The following is an 18,402-nucleotide window of genomic DNA, read 5'->3' as shown; positions in this document are numbered from 1 at the left end:
GTACATTAAATCACAGCTAAGTGAAATGAACAAGTGGCCCCTATGCACTGTGCGCACAATGAAACACGTTTGAGCGCCAGAAGAACAGACGGCTTCATATTTTGCCCACTGCTGTAGATTTCTGTCTTCAGCACTTCGGTTTATGTCCTGTTTGGGACAAGCACTCAAGATAGAAACAGCATGGTTCTCTGTTCCCAAACACAGCTGTGCAGAGCAGTCTGTTTCAGATCCAGATGTTACTGCACTGCACCGGAAATCATTTGTTATACTGGTGGCAGGGATCTCAGCAACACTTCCAGCGACTGTCTCTAAATCCTGTGTGTTTACATTGGAGTTACTGAGTAAATCCATGTGTGCGTACACATCATTACAATGTTATTATGCATAGCTACAATCAGTTTAATGTGTACATCTTTCTGCAGGATATAACCCTAATCCTAACTCTAATCCTAATGCCCCTAAGACTAATCCTAACCTTAACCCCAATCCTAACCTTAACCCTAACCCTAATCCTAACTCTAAACCTAACGCCCCTAACCCTGATCCTAACCCTAACCCTAATCCTAACCCTTACCTTAATCCTAACTCTAAACCTAACCTTAACCCTAACCCCTAAACCCTAATCCTAACTCTAAGATAACCCTAACCATATAACCCTAATCCTAACTCTAAACCTAATGCCCTAACCCTGATCCTAACACTAACCCTAACCCTAATCCCTCTAACCCTAACCCTAACGCTAACCCTAACCCTAACGCCTCTAACCCTAACCCTAATTCTAACTCTAAACCTAATGCCCCTAACCCTAATTCCTCTAGCTCTAACCTAACCACCTAATTCTAACCTAATGACTAATTCTAAACCTAATTGCGGCGATTGAACCACGGATTCGCGACTCTAAACCTAACTAAGTCCGAACTCTAATTGGGAATAATAAACCTAACCCTAACCCTAACCCTAACTCTAACCCTAACCCTAATCCTAACTCTAACCCTAAACTCTAACCCTAACCCTAATCCTAACTCTAAACCTAATCCTCTAACCCTAACCCTAATCCTAACTCTAAACCTAACGCCTCTAACCCTAACCCTAATCCTAACTCTAAGCCTAATGCCCCTAACCCTAACCCTAATCCTAACTCTAAGCCTAATGCCCCTAACCCTAACCCTAATCCTAACTCTAAGCCTAATGCCCCTAACCCTAACCCTTTTCTGATACAATGATTTATTACATATATTGTGCAAAAAGATGTAGACATTAAGTACATTGTAGTTATGCAGAATAACATTGTAATGATGTGAAAGTACACATGAACTTGCGCAGTAACTCTGTAAATACACAGGATTTAGAGACACTCCAGGATTCTCAATGCCTGAGTGATTCTTTTTCCCAGATGTTATTAGGAGTCCAGGCTTGGTACTATTTTTTATATTTCAACATCAACACCACCATGCAACTCAACTGGAGAGACCCGTGGGAGTGGAGAATATGGCAACTGGAGGCCAGGTTTTTACTCAGCCGCGGGCTCTGGTATACAACGCTGTAAAAGTATTCTCCAATCAGTTATCCTGGCAAAGAATCATTTTTGCCAGGTCTCTCTTTCCCAGCTCATGTAAAAATAGTTTTTTTTTTTGTGTGTGCAACATCCGGGAAGGATTGGTTACGGCTCTGACAAAGGATGACTCAGAAATAACTACACAGGAGCAAGCACACAGGAGCAAGCACACAGTACCGCTTACTGTTCCATTCAACTGGAGTCAATACAAATTCATACATCACACCAACATTCAATTATAAACCTGATGCAACATGGGACACTGCCTCAGCCAATCAAGATGCAGCACGTCCTTAATCAAACAGCGTGTATTAATACAGTAATATCAATCTGCTTTAATAAAACAATGAGCAGTGTATTCTATTGGAAGTTAGGATTGGGGGCGGGGGGCAGACAGGAGGCTGTGTGACGCATCTTCCACAAGCTTCACAGCTTTCACTGGCATGTCAAAAATCAGAGGAGTGAACCCTTCCCAAAGCGCCATTCAGTATGAGGCTTCTCAACCTGCACTGCAAGAGACTGGCATTCAGACACCCAGCACTGAAATGGGAAACTTTATTTAGCTGTGCAAATGCCATTCAACTCTTCTCCTAACTGCTCGTTTCCTTAATGTGTCATCTGTGTTGTTCCATAAGTTGCTTCTTTAATGTCAATTCATTACAACAGCCCTGAACAGCAGGTTAATAAGATAAAGTGTTTGTCTAAGAATGCACTTTGTGTGTGAGAGGCAGAAAGCCAAGGTAGCTGGTGAATTATTATTTGTTCTGCAGTTTGTATTAATGGCCTCTGTGTGGTGTGAGAGAGCAGTATTCACAGCCAGGACAAGCTCTTCCCTGCCAGTACGCTGAAAGTACCGTCTTATTTGTGTTGCCAGGTAGAGTCAACCCAGCATTGAAAAAACACTCCTGGAAACAGATGTGTGCATTTGTGACTGTCAAACAAGACTGCTAGAATAATAAGATTAGTGTTTTACGAAAGAGTTTAATGCTCTGCCAGAGGCAATACATGCTCGTCATAACTCTGCTGTCAGAACATGAGTAATGTAAAATGTGAGTATATTATTATTATTATTATTATTATTATATTATTATTATTATTATTATTATTATTATTATTATATGGGTCAGAATACATTATCACACAATAATATCTGCATTTTATCACATTTATAATATCTGTTTGAATCTCTGTAATCTGGCTTCCAGCTGCATCACAGTACTGACACTGCTCTGCTCCAGATTGTAAACGATCTCCTGCTCAATGCTGGTGCTGCTGCTCCCCCTGTCCTTGTCCTCCTTGACCTAACTGCTGCTTTTGATACCATAGATCATGGCATTTTTCTTGACCGCCTTCAGAAGTATGCTGGGATCTCTGGAGCCTGGCTCTCCTCTTACCTATCTGGACGCATGCAGTCTGTCTTCTATGATGGAAGCAGTGCTGATGCAAACCCGGTCACTTGCGGTGTCTCTCAAGGGTCTGTTCTTGGGCCTCTTCTCTTCAGTATCTCCATGCTTCCCTTGGGTCACCTCATCTGCCAACACAGCCTCATGTTTCACTCCTCTGCTGACGACACCCAGCTCTACCTCAAACTAGACCCGGGAAGTCCCTCTGCCATGGTCCGGCTCTCAGCTTGCATCAGTACAGTATGTAACAAATTGTATTGTGGTAAGACCTTTGTTTTGCATTGCATACCACTACCTCTACCTGAATAAAATAAGCCATGATTGAGCACCTTGTCAGGGTCTATATAAATTCATGCTGCCACTAGCTCCTGCAACAATAATAACAGGGTCAGAGTTTGCCCCACTGTTACTCTTCACTTTGCACAGCTATGCTTTCCTGACTATACTGTGGCCCCTTTGGTAAGCATCACATCTTTATATGTCTGGCCCCTTTATTCTATCTTGACTGGTTTTGCTTTACAGCTAGTTGACAATCTGCCCAGGTTTACAGTGGCGGCTCTGGATCCCAGAAACTCACTAAAAGGGTTTTTGACTGGAGAGTGAATTGCGACTGGCCGGCAGTGTGCACATTTTGAGCTGTGTGATTCGTGTAGTACGGGATTGCAGTCCTCAGACTCCGTTCATTACACATGTCTGGTTTATATTTAATTCTTTATACAAGCATTTCCGTACATTATTTCAAATAACAACCTTGACAGAAATGAATGAAATGAATCCCAATGACGGAGTAAGGGTGGAGTGTCACTGGTGGGAATATGGGAACTGCTAGCAGACAGGACCCACCACCAAATGCAAACCAACAATATCGTCACTGATCCCAATCTTGTGATATAAACATGTATATACAGTGAAGCTGTGGTTTCTGTTCCAGTCAGCAGAATAGAAACAGCAACAGCAGCAAGTGCACTGCGGTTTTTCACAGGCAGGTTCTGTGACTTCCAGTAATTAAGTACTACCTAATTCAAGTAAATCATTCACTTAGTGTGAGGAAACAAGTGTTTGTTTTCAAGTGATTGCAGGTTCTTTTGCACATCATTCTCTCAGGACCAGGAGAGAGGTTACAGAACAGGTGTGCAATAACTACCTGAACCAGGGTCATTCTCTCAGGACCAGGAGAGAGGTTACAGAACAGGTGTGCAATAACTACCTGAACCAGGGTCATTCTCTCAGGACCAGGAGAGAGGTTACAGAACAGGTGTGCAATAACTACCTGAACCAGGGTCATTCTCTCAGGACCAGGAGAGAGGTTACAGAACAGGTGTGCAATAACTACCTGAACCAGGGTCATTCTCTCAGGACCAGGAGAGAGGTTACAGAACAGGTGTGTAATAACTACCTGAACCAGGGTCATTCTCTCAGGACCAGGAGAGAGGTTACAGAACAGGTGTGCAATAACTACCTGAACCAGGGTCATTCTCTCAGGACCAGGAGAGAGATTACAGAACAGGTGTGCAATAACTACCTGAACCAGGGTCATTCTCTCAGGACCAGGAGAGAGGTTACAGAACAGGTGTGCAATAACTACCTGAACCAGGGTCATTCTCTCAGGACCAGGAGAGAGGTTACAGAACAGGTGTGCAATAACTACCTGAACCAGGGTCATTCTCTCAGGACCAGGAGAGAGGTTACAGAACAGGTGTGCAATAACTACCTGAACCAGGGTCATTCTCTCAGGACCAGGAGAGAGGTTACAGAACAGGTGTGCAATAATTACCTGAACCAGGGTCATTCTCTCAGGACCAGGAGAGAGATTACAGAACAGGTGTGCAATAACTACCTGAACCAGAGTCATTCTCTCAGGACCAGGAGAGAGGTTACAGAACAGGTGTGCAATAACTACCTGAACCAGAGTCATTCTCTCAGGACCAGGAGAGAGGTTACAGAACAGGTGTGCAATAACTACCTGAACCAGGGTCATTCTCTCAGGACCAGGAGAGAGGTTACAGAACAGGTGTGCAATAACTACCTGAACCAGGGTCATTCTCTCAGGACCAGGAGAGAGGTTACAGAACAGGTGTGCAATAACTACCTGAACCAGGGTCATTCTCTCAGGACCAGGAGAGAGGTTACAGAACAGGTGTGCAATAACTACCTGAACCAGGGTCATTCTCTCAGGACCAGGAGAGAGGTTACAGAACAGGTGTGCAATAACTACCTGAACCAGGGTCATTCTCTCAGGACCAGGAGAGAGGTTACAGAACAGGTGTGCAATAACTACCTGAACCAGGGTCATTCTCTCAGGACCAGGAGAGAGGTTACAGAACAGGTGTGCAATAACTACCTGAACCAGGGTCATTCTCTCAGGACCAGGAGAGAGATTACAGAACAGGTGTGCAATAACTACCTGAACCAGGATCATTCTCTCAGGACCAGGAGAGAGGTTACAGAACAGGTGTGCAATAACTACCTGAACCAGAGTCATTCTCTCAGGACCAGGAGAGAGATTACAGAACAGGTGTGCAATAACTACCTGAACCAGAGTCATTCTCTCAGGACCAGGAGAGAGGTTACAGAACAGGTGTGCAATAACTACCTGAACCAGAGTCATTCTCTCAGGACCAGGAGAGAGGTTACAGAACAGGTGTGCAATAACTACCTGAACCAGGGTCATTCTCTCAGGACCAGGAGAGAGGTTACAGAACAGGTGTGCAATAACTACCTGAACCAGAGTCATTCTCTCAGGACCAGGAGAGAGGTTACAGAACAGGTGTGCAATAACTACCTGAACCAGGGTCATTCTCTCAGGACCAGGAGAGAGGTTACAGAACAGGTGTGCAATAACTACCTGAACCAGGGTCATTCTCTCAGGACCAGGAGAGAGGTTACAGAACAGGTGTGCAATAACTACCTGAACCAGGGTCATTCTCTCAGGACCAGGAGAGAGGTTACAGAACAGGTGTGCAATAATTACCTGAACCAGGGTCATTCTCTCAGGACCAGGAGAGAGGTTACAGAACAGGTGTGCAATAACTACCTGAACCAGGGTCATTCTCTCAGGACCAGGAGAGAGGTTACAGAACAGGTGTGCAATAACTACCTGAACCAGGGTCATTCTCTCAGGACCAGGAGAGAGGTTACAGAACAGGTGTGCAATAACTACCTGAACCAGAGTCATTCTCTCAGGACCAGGAGAGAGGTTACAGAACAGGTGTGCAATAACTACCTGAACCAGGGTCATTCTCTCAGAAGCAGGGAGCGTGCTCTTCAGTTCACTGGCAGTACACTCAGTTTACATCACTGTACATCAATGAATATTTTATTGAACCTGCTACACAGCACGGTTTTACTCACGTACATAACGTGCAGAACATGCCACCGGCAGGACTGAGGCGTGCAATCCTGACAATGAGGGATCTGGCAGTGATAACAACAGCTTATTCTCCAGGGCAGAGCAGCTGCTGTATTATAATCACAATTAGAAAGGACTTTCCTGCCTGGTATCATTGTTCAGTAGAGGCAAAGCCTCATAACTAGTTCAACTACAGCACCCCTATCTCTGAACAGATGCTGTGTGGCTTGTGAGGAAGTGGGCAGCTATTCAGTGGCATGCCAGATTATATTAGCTGCTCCCTGCATAAACCTGCGGTGAAATTCTGTAAGGCATAGGTGTATAAAGACGGGCCACCCTAACCCTAACCTAACCCTAACCCTAACACAAACCCTAACACTAACCCTAACCCTAACCCTAACACAAACCCTAATCCTCACCCTAACCCTAACCCGTTCGGCTGGGGTGTGCAGGGTCACCCTGTTACATTTGCTTGAGCTCACTGTACCTGGCCAGTAGGGTCCGTTGAAGCGAGGTGAGGCGACTCCCCAGCCCAGATCCACTACACGGCACAGCCAGGACACAAACCTGCACTGCCCAGACTACATGCACTCCATACAGTCACACCTTTAACACGTGAGCCACTGGGAGACACTAAGAATGAGACATCAGGGGACCTAAAAGCAAAGCCCTGCTCCATGGAGCTCAGAGCGCTGCTGCACAAGCCTCCCCTCTTTGAGCGGGGATGGCAATGGAAACTTTGTACATGCATAGCTTATAGTCTTTGTGATATGATGATGATGTATGAATGATTGTTATCAGACAGTTATTTTCTAACTCCCCCCCCCCATGGGAAATGGAGCTGATTAAATATAAAACTTTGAATAATGAATAAGGGGGTTCACTTCTTGAACAAAGCAGCAATTCAGAGCGAAATCAATTCAAGGAAATCTCCCTTATCAGACTGAAGTGACAGCTCACCTCTGCTAAGTCAAGTTTTGTTTTCACAACCTGATGTGATGTCAATGTTCAGATAAAAAAAGTAGCAATACAGGACTAGAAAAAACTAATACAAAAATATATATAACAAACATTTAAAAAATGGATGTGTTTTTAAGTAGTCTTTATAAACATTCTCTTTAATTAAGCAGTTAAAAGTATGGGGTGCCATGTGCAAAAAAAAAAAAAAACATTAATATTTTAATGTCTTTTTTTTTCCAGATTTAGCTTAAATCTTGTATCTTTTCCCAGACTTATAAATGTTGTGAAAATACTTTTTTTTTTTTTTTTTTAAATGTGTACATTCAGGTATAATTTATACATCTAATTACAAGATTTAACAGCTAAATATTTAACTGGCCAGATAAATCTGAAGTTTGTATTTAAAAAAAATATTTATTTATTTTCACAACATTTATAAATCTGGGGAAAAGATACAAGATTTAAGCTAAATCTGGATTTTTTTTTTTTTTTTTAAACTCATGGCAAGCCGAGGTAGGGCTCAGGATGACTTCCTCCCTATCAATACACGCCCATAAACGTGAGCTACCATTTTCTGTAAATTCTAATAAATTATGTTATAACTTTGTACAAGTATCAAATACGGCCAATATTGCTATTAACTATATTTAGGAAAGCATGAATATGCTACCCAGAACCGTTGTAACATGATAAAGTGAACCCCATGAAATAGTACACCCCCTCTGAGCCACGGTCTTTAACTCGCAGACGCATCGCCTGATTTATAGTATTTCAAATCCTTTAAAAAAGCATATTAGTTTACTGCGTTACACTGTGACAGCTCCGGACATGCATGTCTGAGCAGGGTGATTGTACTGCTGGAGGACTGCGGCGGCCGGGCGCAACACGTGGGTGGTGTTTGTTTAAGAGATCTGGGGAGCGGTGCAGTGCAGACTCAAATGTGGATTTTACCTTTACGACTGGGAAACACGGACCAAAACCTGACTCCACTGACCTTTGAGCTGGGAAAAAGCATTGCAGGAAAAAATAAATACCAGGACTAGCAATAAACACGGGGAATGTGGAGGAGCGTTTGTTATAGTCTGTCTGTTTGATGAACCCATTATTAATGCATGATTCATTGCATTTAACCCCTCCTCCCCGCCTGAGTGCTGTTTCCTACATGGATTATTTTCCATGTAAAGTTTAACTTGGGACCTGGTTAAGGTGTGTATCGTTTACCAGTATTCTCCAGTCTGTGTCACCATTCCCTTATTACCACCACAATGAAACCAATGCCACAATATAATGGGAGGCAACGAGGACCTACTCCTGGGCAGATCACCTGGTAATTATTAAAACAGTCTGGAAGATAGAAGAGTATTAATGCAATAAACTGCAGACCAGGTCACTCTACAGACACAGTACAACCCAATCAGCATCTCTCTCTCTCTCTCTCTCTCTCTCTCTCTCTCTCTCTCTCTCTCTCTCTCTCTCTCTCTCTCTCTCTCTCTCTCTCTCTCTCTCTCTCTCTGTTTTGGGGAAGGGGGTGGCGGCAGCCGTGTGACGTCATCCCATTTTTGCGGTAGGAGAAATCGTTCAGGTCGGACTGTCTCCTCACAGGAACACATGGCTCTCATTCTCTTGCCTTGAAAGTTGCGCCGGTGCTCGGAAATAACTTTTTCATTTAATTGTTTTAATTTATTTTATGAAGTTGCCACTACGTCTTTGAATCAAGATCGCCGGGACGACTGATTTACGGAGTTAAAAACCTGGATTATTGTTGTTACTAAAAAAAAAAAGCAAAAAAAGAAAAAAGAGAGAGATAGAGATCTAGTTCAAGAAGCTGGACAGAAATCTTTGGATTTTATATCTTCGTGGTTTCAACATTCAGCAGCGAGGGGTCTGTTTGTAACCCCCACGTAGAGACAGGCACAGGACCGGGTATTGATAAGACCTGATATCTTGAGTATGGGGTTCACTTTCGCTTGCTGAGGAATTAATCGGGGTATTCGTGGCAGTCGTAAGGAAAAGGATTGCCAGCATCTCGTTGTACTCACAAAGAAAAGTTAACTGCTCAGAACTTTATATTTTTTACTGTTCATTACGCAATTATATTAAAAAGAGGACAGTTACAGCGAAGAAGTCAGATATTACAACAAGGTTAAACAACGCGTGTTTGTTTGTTTGTTTGTTTGTGTTACAAGACTAATAGCCTGCTGTAATACTAGAAATGACAGAAGGGAACCTCAATTACTGCCACAACAGCACGTCAGTGTCGGGGGGGTACAGTCCGGTCACCAGCGCTGCGATGTTCACGGCTGGGGTGGTGGGCAATGTGATCGCCCTCTGCCTTCTGCGAATCCCACAGAGGAAGAGGAAACACAAACACCGGGTGTACCTGTTCCACATCCTGGTGACCTGCCTGGTGCTGATGGACCTCCTCGGGACCTGCCTCATCAGCCCGGTGGTGCTGGCCTCTTACAGCCTCAACCAGACCCTCGTTAACCAAGACCTAGAATGCGGGGCGCTGTGTAAATATTTCGCTTTCACCATGACGTTTTTCACCCTGTCCACCATGCTCATGCTGTTCGCCATGGCCGTGGAACGGTTACTTTCCATTGGGTGCCCTTACTTTTACCAGAGACACATCACCAAGCGCTTCGGATACATAACCATCCCGGTCACATACGCGACCTGCCTGCTCTTCTGCTTGCTAGCCATCATGGGTTTCGGAGAGTACGTGCAGTACTGCCCAGGGACCTGGAGTTTCATCGACATGAACGCCCACACCCGGACCAACAAGGTCTATTCGTTCGTCTTCGGCAACGTCATGCTCGTAATCATCTTCTCCATCCTCCTGTGTAACGTCTTGGTCATGGTTAATCTAATATTCATGCACAGAAGACACAAGCGCCGCCGCGGTTCCGCTATCCCCCGGGGCAGGACAGACAGGGGCGCCGCGGTCTCCCTCACCGAAGAAGTGCAACATGTGATCCTGCTGGCCTTCATGACAGCCTGTTTCATGATTTGTTCGTTGCCCTTCACTGTAAGTAGTTACTGCTTGGGGTACTTGACCCCTTTAGAAGCTTAACGTGGGGTGTATTTGAAACATTGCCAGATGGTGAGGTTTGGCTCTGACTTTCCCTTGCTGCTCATCATAGTGTTTTATGTATGTATGTATGGATGGATGGATGTGGTGGATGGATGGATGGATGGGTGAATGGATGGATGGATGTGGTGCAGTACCTCCCAGTTTGTTTCCTTGCTCAGGGGTTTAGTTTTTTTTCCCACAGCAGCAGAAACATTGCTAATTGTCCAACAGACCATCCAGCTTATGAGAGTCAGTGAGACTTGCTATCAGTCATGCAGAGTAGCAGTATTTTAATATTTAGAAATATGAAACAAGCCTCAACACATTCCATGACAAACGTTTTAGCCACAGTCTCCCTGCAGCAAAGATACTACGAGGCAGCAGTTTGTCTTTAGCTGTGTGTTTTGTTTGAAATATTTGCATATGCCGAGTTAATACCATTTTGTCGGCACAGTAAATTTGCAAAGATATGTGTGCGTGTGCCTGCCAATACCCAAAACAGGTTTGCCTATATAAACTAAACTAACAGTACTAAACTGCTTCCCCTATTTCAACCTGTAGCGGAATCTCTAAGGGTTGGAGTTAAATGTAATAGACATCATAATTAAGGTTCCCAGCAATACTAATATGTATGTGTGTTTTGCTCTCCAGAAAAAGCAATCCAGCAGCTTAATAGGACTGGTTTGCGGCTGTGGGAGGGGGTTTGGACTGAAAAACTCGGATTTTCCAGTTGAGTGGCGGCGCTCGTTTTTTGTGGCTCATCTGCTTGGTTGTGCAAACACTGCCTGTCCTAACACAGTTTCAGTGAAACTGATGAATTATTAACAAGCGTTCTGTGAAGCGCGTAGGCGTGGCATTTGTACGCTTTCTAGACAGCAAAAAAGAATGGAGAACTCCCACATGGTTTAAATAGGCTAATCGCGTCAGACTCAGAGGAAAGAACTGCGAAACAGCTTCATGAGCCACAATGTGATGAAAGCAAGGAGGTGATTGGCAGGATTTCGGTGTGTGTTTGTGGAATTGATCCGTGTCAAGGAGGAGTTGCTGGGAAGACCTTGGAAGTGTTTAGCATCCCGGCGCCATCAGCACTTCCCGGTCTACTCTCATAGTACAGACTCTTGCTCCATGCTTGCTTTACTCTTTGCACTGGTTAACTATGTACTACACCATGCTTTTGCTGTGCTTTGCTACACTTTTGCACACTGTATTCCCGCATGACGAACGTGTAAGGGTTTCACAGAGCTGATTTCATACGGTTTGATCTTCCCAACACACTTCCTCTCTGTTGCTGGCTTCTTTATCAACAAACCTTTTTTTTTTTTACTCCATCAAGAGAAAAAAACAAAACCAGGAGTCGTTTAAGTAACTCCTCAGGAGTTAAAGCTTTGTCCTCTTATTTAAAAAAGTTAACAGCCCTGGTTTGCCCAAACATGCTTTACTTTGCACTTCAATTAGCTAAACACCCCTTTGTTTTTTTTTTCTTTTTCAGATACAAGCGTACATCCACCACTTTTACCCAGCCGAGAATCATGAAATGGACCTGAGGGCACTCCGGTTTCTGTCCTTTAACTCCATCATTAACCCCTGGGTGTTCATCATTCTCAGCCCTTCGACCTGGCGGGTCTTCATCAACATGCTCCGCAGGTCCCCGACCTCCAGAAAACAGGAAGGGGTGCAGGCCTCGGTCATCCTGCAGAGCAAGAAACAAAACCAGCTGGAACTGAGCAGCAAGACGCCTTGGAAGGGGGCCTCTGCCCCAGACAACCAGAACCCAGCTGTTTAAGTTTCAGGGTTATTCTTGTCTTGTTTATAAAGTTGCTACTACACTTGTATATGGTTATTGACAGGCCAGTGCTGTTCAGGTAAACTCAGGGATAAACACCAGCAGTCGGCAATGGCATCAGGCACGCACAGTATACTGTATTCCGAGGGACCAAAGCCAGATCTATCAAACCTACAGGCTCTAACAGCAGGAATGTAGACAAAGCAAAAATTGCTAGTTTACGTTACAGAGATAACTCAAGAATGCCGAAGCATTCCCTTGGATTCCTTAGGCTTCGTAACTCAAGAAGTGTTTCTATTCTACAGAAGAAAATCATGCTCATGGAGCAAAGGGCTTTGGGAATGTCCATCATCTGGACATATGGGGGGGGGGGTGTATAAAGAAGTCACAGACAAAAAAAAGTCTTTCCTTCCAAGCAAAGTGAACCAAATTCCCCCCCTTCCTGCCTGGCCAGAGTTACATAACAAACTTGGGGAGCATCCCAACATCTCGGAGGCCAGTATGCATCCTCACTATGAGCCAATCAGCTAATGAGGACTGAAGAGCAGCGTCTGAGATTGCATTGGTTCACAGCACGAGCCCCCCTTCCAGTGAGAAGGGATGGAAGTATCACTCCAGCTCCTCACTGCAACAGGGAAATGCCAGCGTAATCTATGTCTTATTATGACGACCTAAATAGCTGCGTTTTTCAATAACTTTTTAGCTGATGGAATGGGTCCTTGCAAGTATAGGTTACCTTTTATTGAAGTATGGATCGATAATTCTAGAATGATTAGGATAGAATTGGAAATGGATGCCACTTGTTCCTGACAGGACTTGAATAAGAACAAGGTGCACAGACTGTTCCACTGTGACCCATAGATGTACTACTGGAGATCAGATAGGGGCACCAGCATAGCTGAGACACAGAGACCTCTTTCACACAATGAGCATCCCTGGCATCTCTATCAGTTCACAGCGGTCTTGACGACATGTACATGGAGAACTATTAGGAGCAGTATCCAAAGCAAGGAGATATAACACACTGATTCTGCTGATTATCACTGAGGTGGAAGAAAGAAAAGGGAGGCGTTTTACTACAGCCTGCGTCACAGAGGAACTGAATTCCCCGCCACCCCTACAAACACGAAACGCTTCTCCTCAGACCACTGGAATGGAAAAGCAAGGAGATATAACACACTGATTCTGCTGATTATCACTGAGGTGGAAGAAAGAAAAGGGAGGCGTTTTACTACAGCCTGCGTCACAGAGGAACTGAATTCCCCGCCACCCCTACAAACACGAAACGCTTCTCCTCAGACCACTGGAATGGAAAAGCAAGGAACATTTTTTTTCCATAAACATTACTCTGCCAGGTTCTGTTTATTTGGTGTACAGGGGAAAAAAAAACAGCACTGAGTAGGAAGATGAGCCCTCGGAAAGAGATGGGCCCCCTGCCGCTCAGAGCAGCGATGTCTCTTGTTGATTGAATGAGATAGACTGGTGGATTACAGGGATGGCGATAAGACTCTCATTGCGTAGTAGTTTGATCGTTCCTGGTTTTATGAGTTTAATAAGACACACCTGAGTTGTTACCTATACACTGTGGCTAATCAAGCTCATAGTAAAACCTGGAATGGGTGACACTGCTATGCAATAGGAGTCTGGTTTCCATCCCTGAGTTAGTATTGCGGCTGACCAATACTAGTACATTAGTACATATACTGCAAGTGTAACCTTCAGTGCCAGTGCAAAACCTGTCCTGTACAGTGTTATTTCTGCCTAATGCTGCACACCAAACACTGCAAGCATTTCTTGTAATAATTGATTGTATCCCGGCTTCTTGTTTTAAGAGGTTAGTTGCCCAGGTTGGGGAGCGTGGGTGTCAGTGTATCTCAATGGGAGAGCTGTTGCATGCCGCTGACCTACAGCAGCAAAAAGGGTTCAAATGAGGTCGAACCCTAAATAAAGCCTTTTTTTTTCATCTTATTTGTCCAAGGTTGTTATAACGTTAAAAAAAGATAATGAAAAGAATTCAAGAAATAATTACTATCTGCAATTTAAAAACAAACAAACAAACACACACACACACACTGTCAGATCCTCTTAATAGAGTGAACAAACACACTGTCTGATCCTCTTAACAGAGTGAACACACACACTGTCTGATCCTCTTAACAGAGTGAACACACACACTGTCTGATCCTCTTAACAGAGTGAACACACACACTGTCTGATCCTCTTAACAGAGTGAACACACACACTGTCTGATCCTCTTAACAGAGTGAACACACACACTGTCTGATCCTCTTAACAGAGTGAACACACACACTGTCTGATCCTCTTAACAGAGTGAACACACACACTGTCTGATCCTCTTAACAGAGTGAACACACACACTGTCTGATCCTCTTAACAGAGTGAACACACACACTGTCTGATCCTCTTAACAGAGTGAACACACACACTGATCCTCTTAACACACACACACTGTCTGATCCTCTTAACAGAGTGAACACACACACTGTCTGATCCTCTTAACAGAGTGAACACACACACTGTCTGATCCTCTTAACAGAGTGAACACACACACTGTCTGATCCTCTTAACAGAGTGAACACACACACTGTCTGATCCTCTTAACAGAGTGAACACACACACTGTCTGATCCTCTTAACAGAGAGAACACACACACTGTCTGATCCTCTTAACAGAATGAACACACACACTGTCTGATCCTCTTAACAGAGAGAACACACACACTGTCTGATCCTCTTAACAGAGAGAACACACACACTCTTAATAGCGTGTCCGGTGTGCTGGAGGCAGGGCAACAAAGGGTTACATGGACTGTTGTTGTTGTTTTTGTCAGTAACAAGCAATCTGTGCACTTCAGAACACTTTTACTCCCCTTCCCTTTTCACCTCAATACATGTTCCACTTCCTGTCATGGAATCTGTGGGACAGAGTTCAGTAAGTGTGTCCAAGTTGTTCTTAATATTATTATAACAATATCTTGATGTGCAAAACAGGATAGGGTTTTGTCCTGGGCCGTGAAAAAAATGGTTCAAAAGAAAAATCCCAGCCAAAGTGTTGCACATGTCTTTAAAGTGCAAGACAAGCAGACCTGCAAGTGCAGCATCGCCTGGTGTTCTAGCACTATGTTGTATACTGAGGACAGGCACATTTGAAATGTACCATTGCTGCAAGCATGGCATTGATCTACAGAGCTGAGAACCTCATCCCTGCTCAGTAAGGGTGCAGCAAAAATAAATCATTCTTTCCTGGTACAGAAAACAGCATTACCAAACCGCACCCTGATGCAGAGCTAAATCAAACTATCTCAACAGAGAATTGCACCCGAGAGGGGACCAATACACACATCAGCAAAGTGCCTGCCGGACACAATGCTGTTTATAGCTCTTTTTAAATCCATGACATAGAGTTGTGTTGCTGTTAAATTGCTGGTATGCTCTAGAATCGAATGACTGATATGTCTTTGTATTGCGTATTTTGTATGGCTGTCCAGGGAATGTCATTTCATTTTGTAACTGCCACATGATTAAAATGCACTGATTCACATTGTTTTTTTAATCTGCTCAACACTGCAGAAATCTAAGTAAATGAATAGCGACTCACTCACTTGTGTGTGTTACTGTCATTGTGCTTAACAACTCCATCATCCTTAGCTAAGATATCTTCCTGAATGCAGCCCCAGCTTCTCAGCTGCAGGCTGGACTCCATCAGGGCTAGTTTCACACTGTGATTATCACTAATCGTGGACGGCCTTACTTCAAAAATAGTGCTAACTGGGGTCTGTGAAACTAGCCGTATATAAATTACACTTGCTTGTCTCTACCCTTATAAAAGTTCAACGTAGAATAAGCCACAGACACAGAATGCAAATGCCCTCTGTATAATAAGAAGTTGCCAGGATGGAGCACTTAAACTATATCAATGGGAGTTTGGTTGACATTGGAAAAGGAAACCCCTTTGTTAATCACCACTAAATGGTTGTGTATTGCGCTGACCTGACCCAACTCTTAACCCACTGGTCACGTGAAAACTGATCCATGCAAAGAGGATGCAGCTGTCAAGACAGAAGACTGATGGAAGAGGATTCGGGATCCACAGGAAAGCAGGCAGCAGTCAGATACGAAAGCAGGTAAAACATCTATTTTGAGCTTGTCAGGCTGCTGTTGTCAACGGTGTTTTTCTTCCTCCACCTTCTGCTTAACCCTGGATTGTAGAGTCTGAAACACACCACACATTCCCTGGACAGGTAAACAACGTCCCAGACAAGGTTTGCATCAAATAGATACATGCAGGGCAATGGACAATAAAAAGTCAAGTTTAGAACTTCAAAGTTAAGGCCTTTCCAATGCACCAAACCCAGTATGAGCAGCTACAGAACACTAACCCAGCAGCCCTGACCATCATGCACCAGGGCTGGCGAGTGCTGTGATTTCCCAGAGCACTGTGTAGGTGTATACCTGGCTCTCAGAGGTGAAGAAGAGTTTGGGTTTTTATTAGTAATTCACTGCTTAAGTGCCATGAGTCAGAACCAAAGCTAAAAACGAATCCAGCCAATAAAACCACGGAGCTTACTGGGGTGCTGGGATTGAAACAACTTCCCTGCAGCCTCTCATTAGCAATGATTACAAGCTATTATCCAGCTCATTTCTGTCTGCTTTCTGTGCTCTCCTCTTCCCTTCATTATTGTATTCCTTTATGGCCTGTGTGTACTTTGTGGCTTAATTAAATCAATAATTATGCTGGCCCCATACTTAGTAATCCAGGCTGGTGTCCTTCATTTAATGGATCAGCATTGCCAACACAGACATCATCTGACCAGTCTCTCAAGAACAACGGCCATGTGATCACACCCGTTTAGTGCTGTAGACACGCTGGCAAAACACAGTGTAAGAGGGAGCAGTGGTGGTAAATAAAATAAGGAAGCTCATCCCTGTAAAACCCAGTGCAGTCTGGCTTTTGGTTTGATGTGGACTGTTCTTCTAGGCAGGGTTGATTGTATCGCTGCAGTTTGGTGGCACCTCTAAAGAGCAGACTGCATCAGAAAATATCTTCAAAGGGCAAAGGAGACACAACGGGGCTAGATTCTGGAAGACACCGAATAAAAGTTACCAAACCAGAAACACACAACCCAGACATATCAGTTTGGAGCTTGTTGGTAGGCTTTCCTTTCTCTTCGTAATTAGTTTAAAATTGTAACACAAGTTTTTTTCCTTCTTAAAAAAAAAAAAAAAAATGTGCCGACGGCAACCTGGAAGTAAGCAGCTTTGAGAATGTGGTCTCAACGTTTCTTGTGGCCGCTATCCGTGGTTTTATCAGACGAGCTAGCTGATAGGCGGGTCAAGCCATTTGAATTCGCGTGCCTCCTAAACACACAGCTATCAGCATTCATCTCCTGTTCGTTTTCACTAGTAACACCATTCCTTATAATGCAGTATAAGTTGCAATCCTCATATGAAGCACCATGCCTCAACATGTTTCACACTTCACTTCAAGGTGAGCTGAGCATGAACTTGCACAGATCATGTCTGCGCTCCTGCTGGTTAGACCTCGGCGGGCAGGTCAGGGTGCTATTCGTCCTGGAGTCCCTCTGCAGGCGCGATGCTGCTAACGATCAGGAGAAGGCACTCCACCACCAAATTGCTGTGATTACTGCTGGTCATTATTTAGAATTATTGTCAAAAAAGGAACAGGTACAACAAATTAGAATGGGCTGGTCTTACTGGAGAATGTATGGTCTCTTTATTATTAAAACAGTTTGATATACATGAAACGATTCTAGACTGTTGTTAATAAAGCTGCCTGCGGGGTCTATATCTACTGCAGTAATGGGGTTGTTAAGTGCAGTCCTTCTTAAATAGGCCTACTTACTAACTACAGTGCACTCTGCATGCACTACCACCACAGCAGCTAGTGAGTAGCAAAACTCAGTCAGGCTACAGGACAAGCCAGTCATTTTAGTGGACTGTATTATCACCTAATTGCTGCTGTGCAGTTTTACTGCTGTTATGAAATGATTTAACACTTGGTCTCAGTTTACAACTGGATAACATTTCAACATTTCACCCCCAGAATCGGCTCTCAAGAACCTCAATTCACCAGACGATGATGAACTCATTCAGTAAAACAAGCTAAGTTATAAAAACAGATGCACATTTCCCAGGGCAGACGTTGTAATTGAAATGCTTGCAGGATGTTAGGAGTGCTGCAGAGTATATTGTGATTGTTTCAACATCAACAGCGTGATAGAGAGTGTTACAGCCTGCC

The 18,402-nt window shown here is 44.0% G+C and overlaps 1 protein-coding gene across 1 annotated transcript; it reads left to right on the top strand.

Moving 5' to 3' along the window:
• Positions 1–8,827: 8,827 nt before the first annotated feature.
• Positions 8,828–14,086, top strand: LOC121324944 (prostaglandin E2 receptor EP2 subtype-like). Its single transcript, XM_041267156.1, has 2 exons — positions 8,828–10,295; positions 11,830–14,086. The coding sequence occupies exons 1-2, from the start codon at positions 9,480–9,482 to the stop codon at positions 12,121–12,123; spliced, it is 1,110 nt and encodes a 369-aa protein (XP_041123090.1). The 5' UTR covers positions 8,828–9,479; the 3' UTR covers positions 12,124–14,086.
• The last annotated feature ends 4,316 nt before the right edge of the window (positions 14,087–18,402 follow it).

Source organism: Polyodon spathula, chromosome 12, assembly GCF_017654505.1.
Source record: "Polyodon spathula isolate WHYD16114869_AA chromosome 12, ASM1765450v1, whole genome shotgun sequence".
Classification (NCBI taxonomy): Eukaryota; Metazoa; Chordata; class Actinopteri; order Acipenseriformes; family Polyodontidae; genus Polyodon; species Polyodon spathula.
This window is presented reverse-complemented; position numbering and strand designations above follow the sequence as displayed.

Coding starts and splice junctions, on each gene's coding strand:
- LOC121324944 (XM_041267156.1), top strand. CDS start 9,480: ATGACAGAAGGGAACCTCAATTACTGCCACAACAGCACGTCAGTGTCG. Junction 10,296..11,829: donor TTTGTTCGTTGCCCTTCACT/GTAAGTAGTTAC, acceptor TTTCTTTTTCAG/ATACAAGCGTACATCCACCA.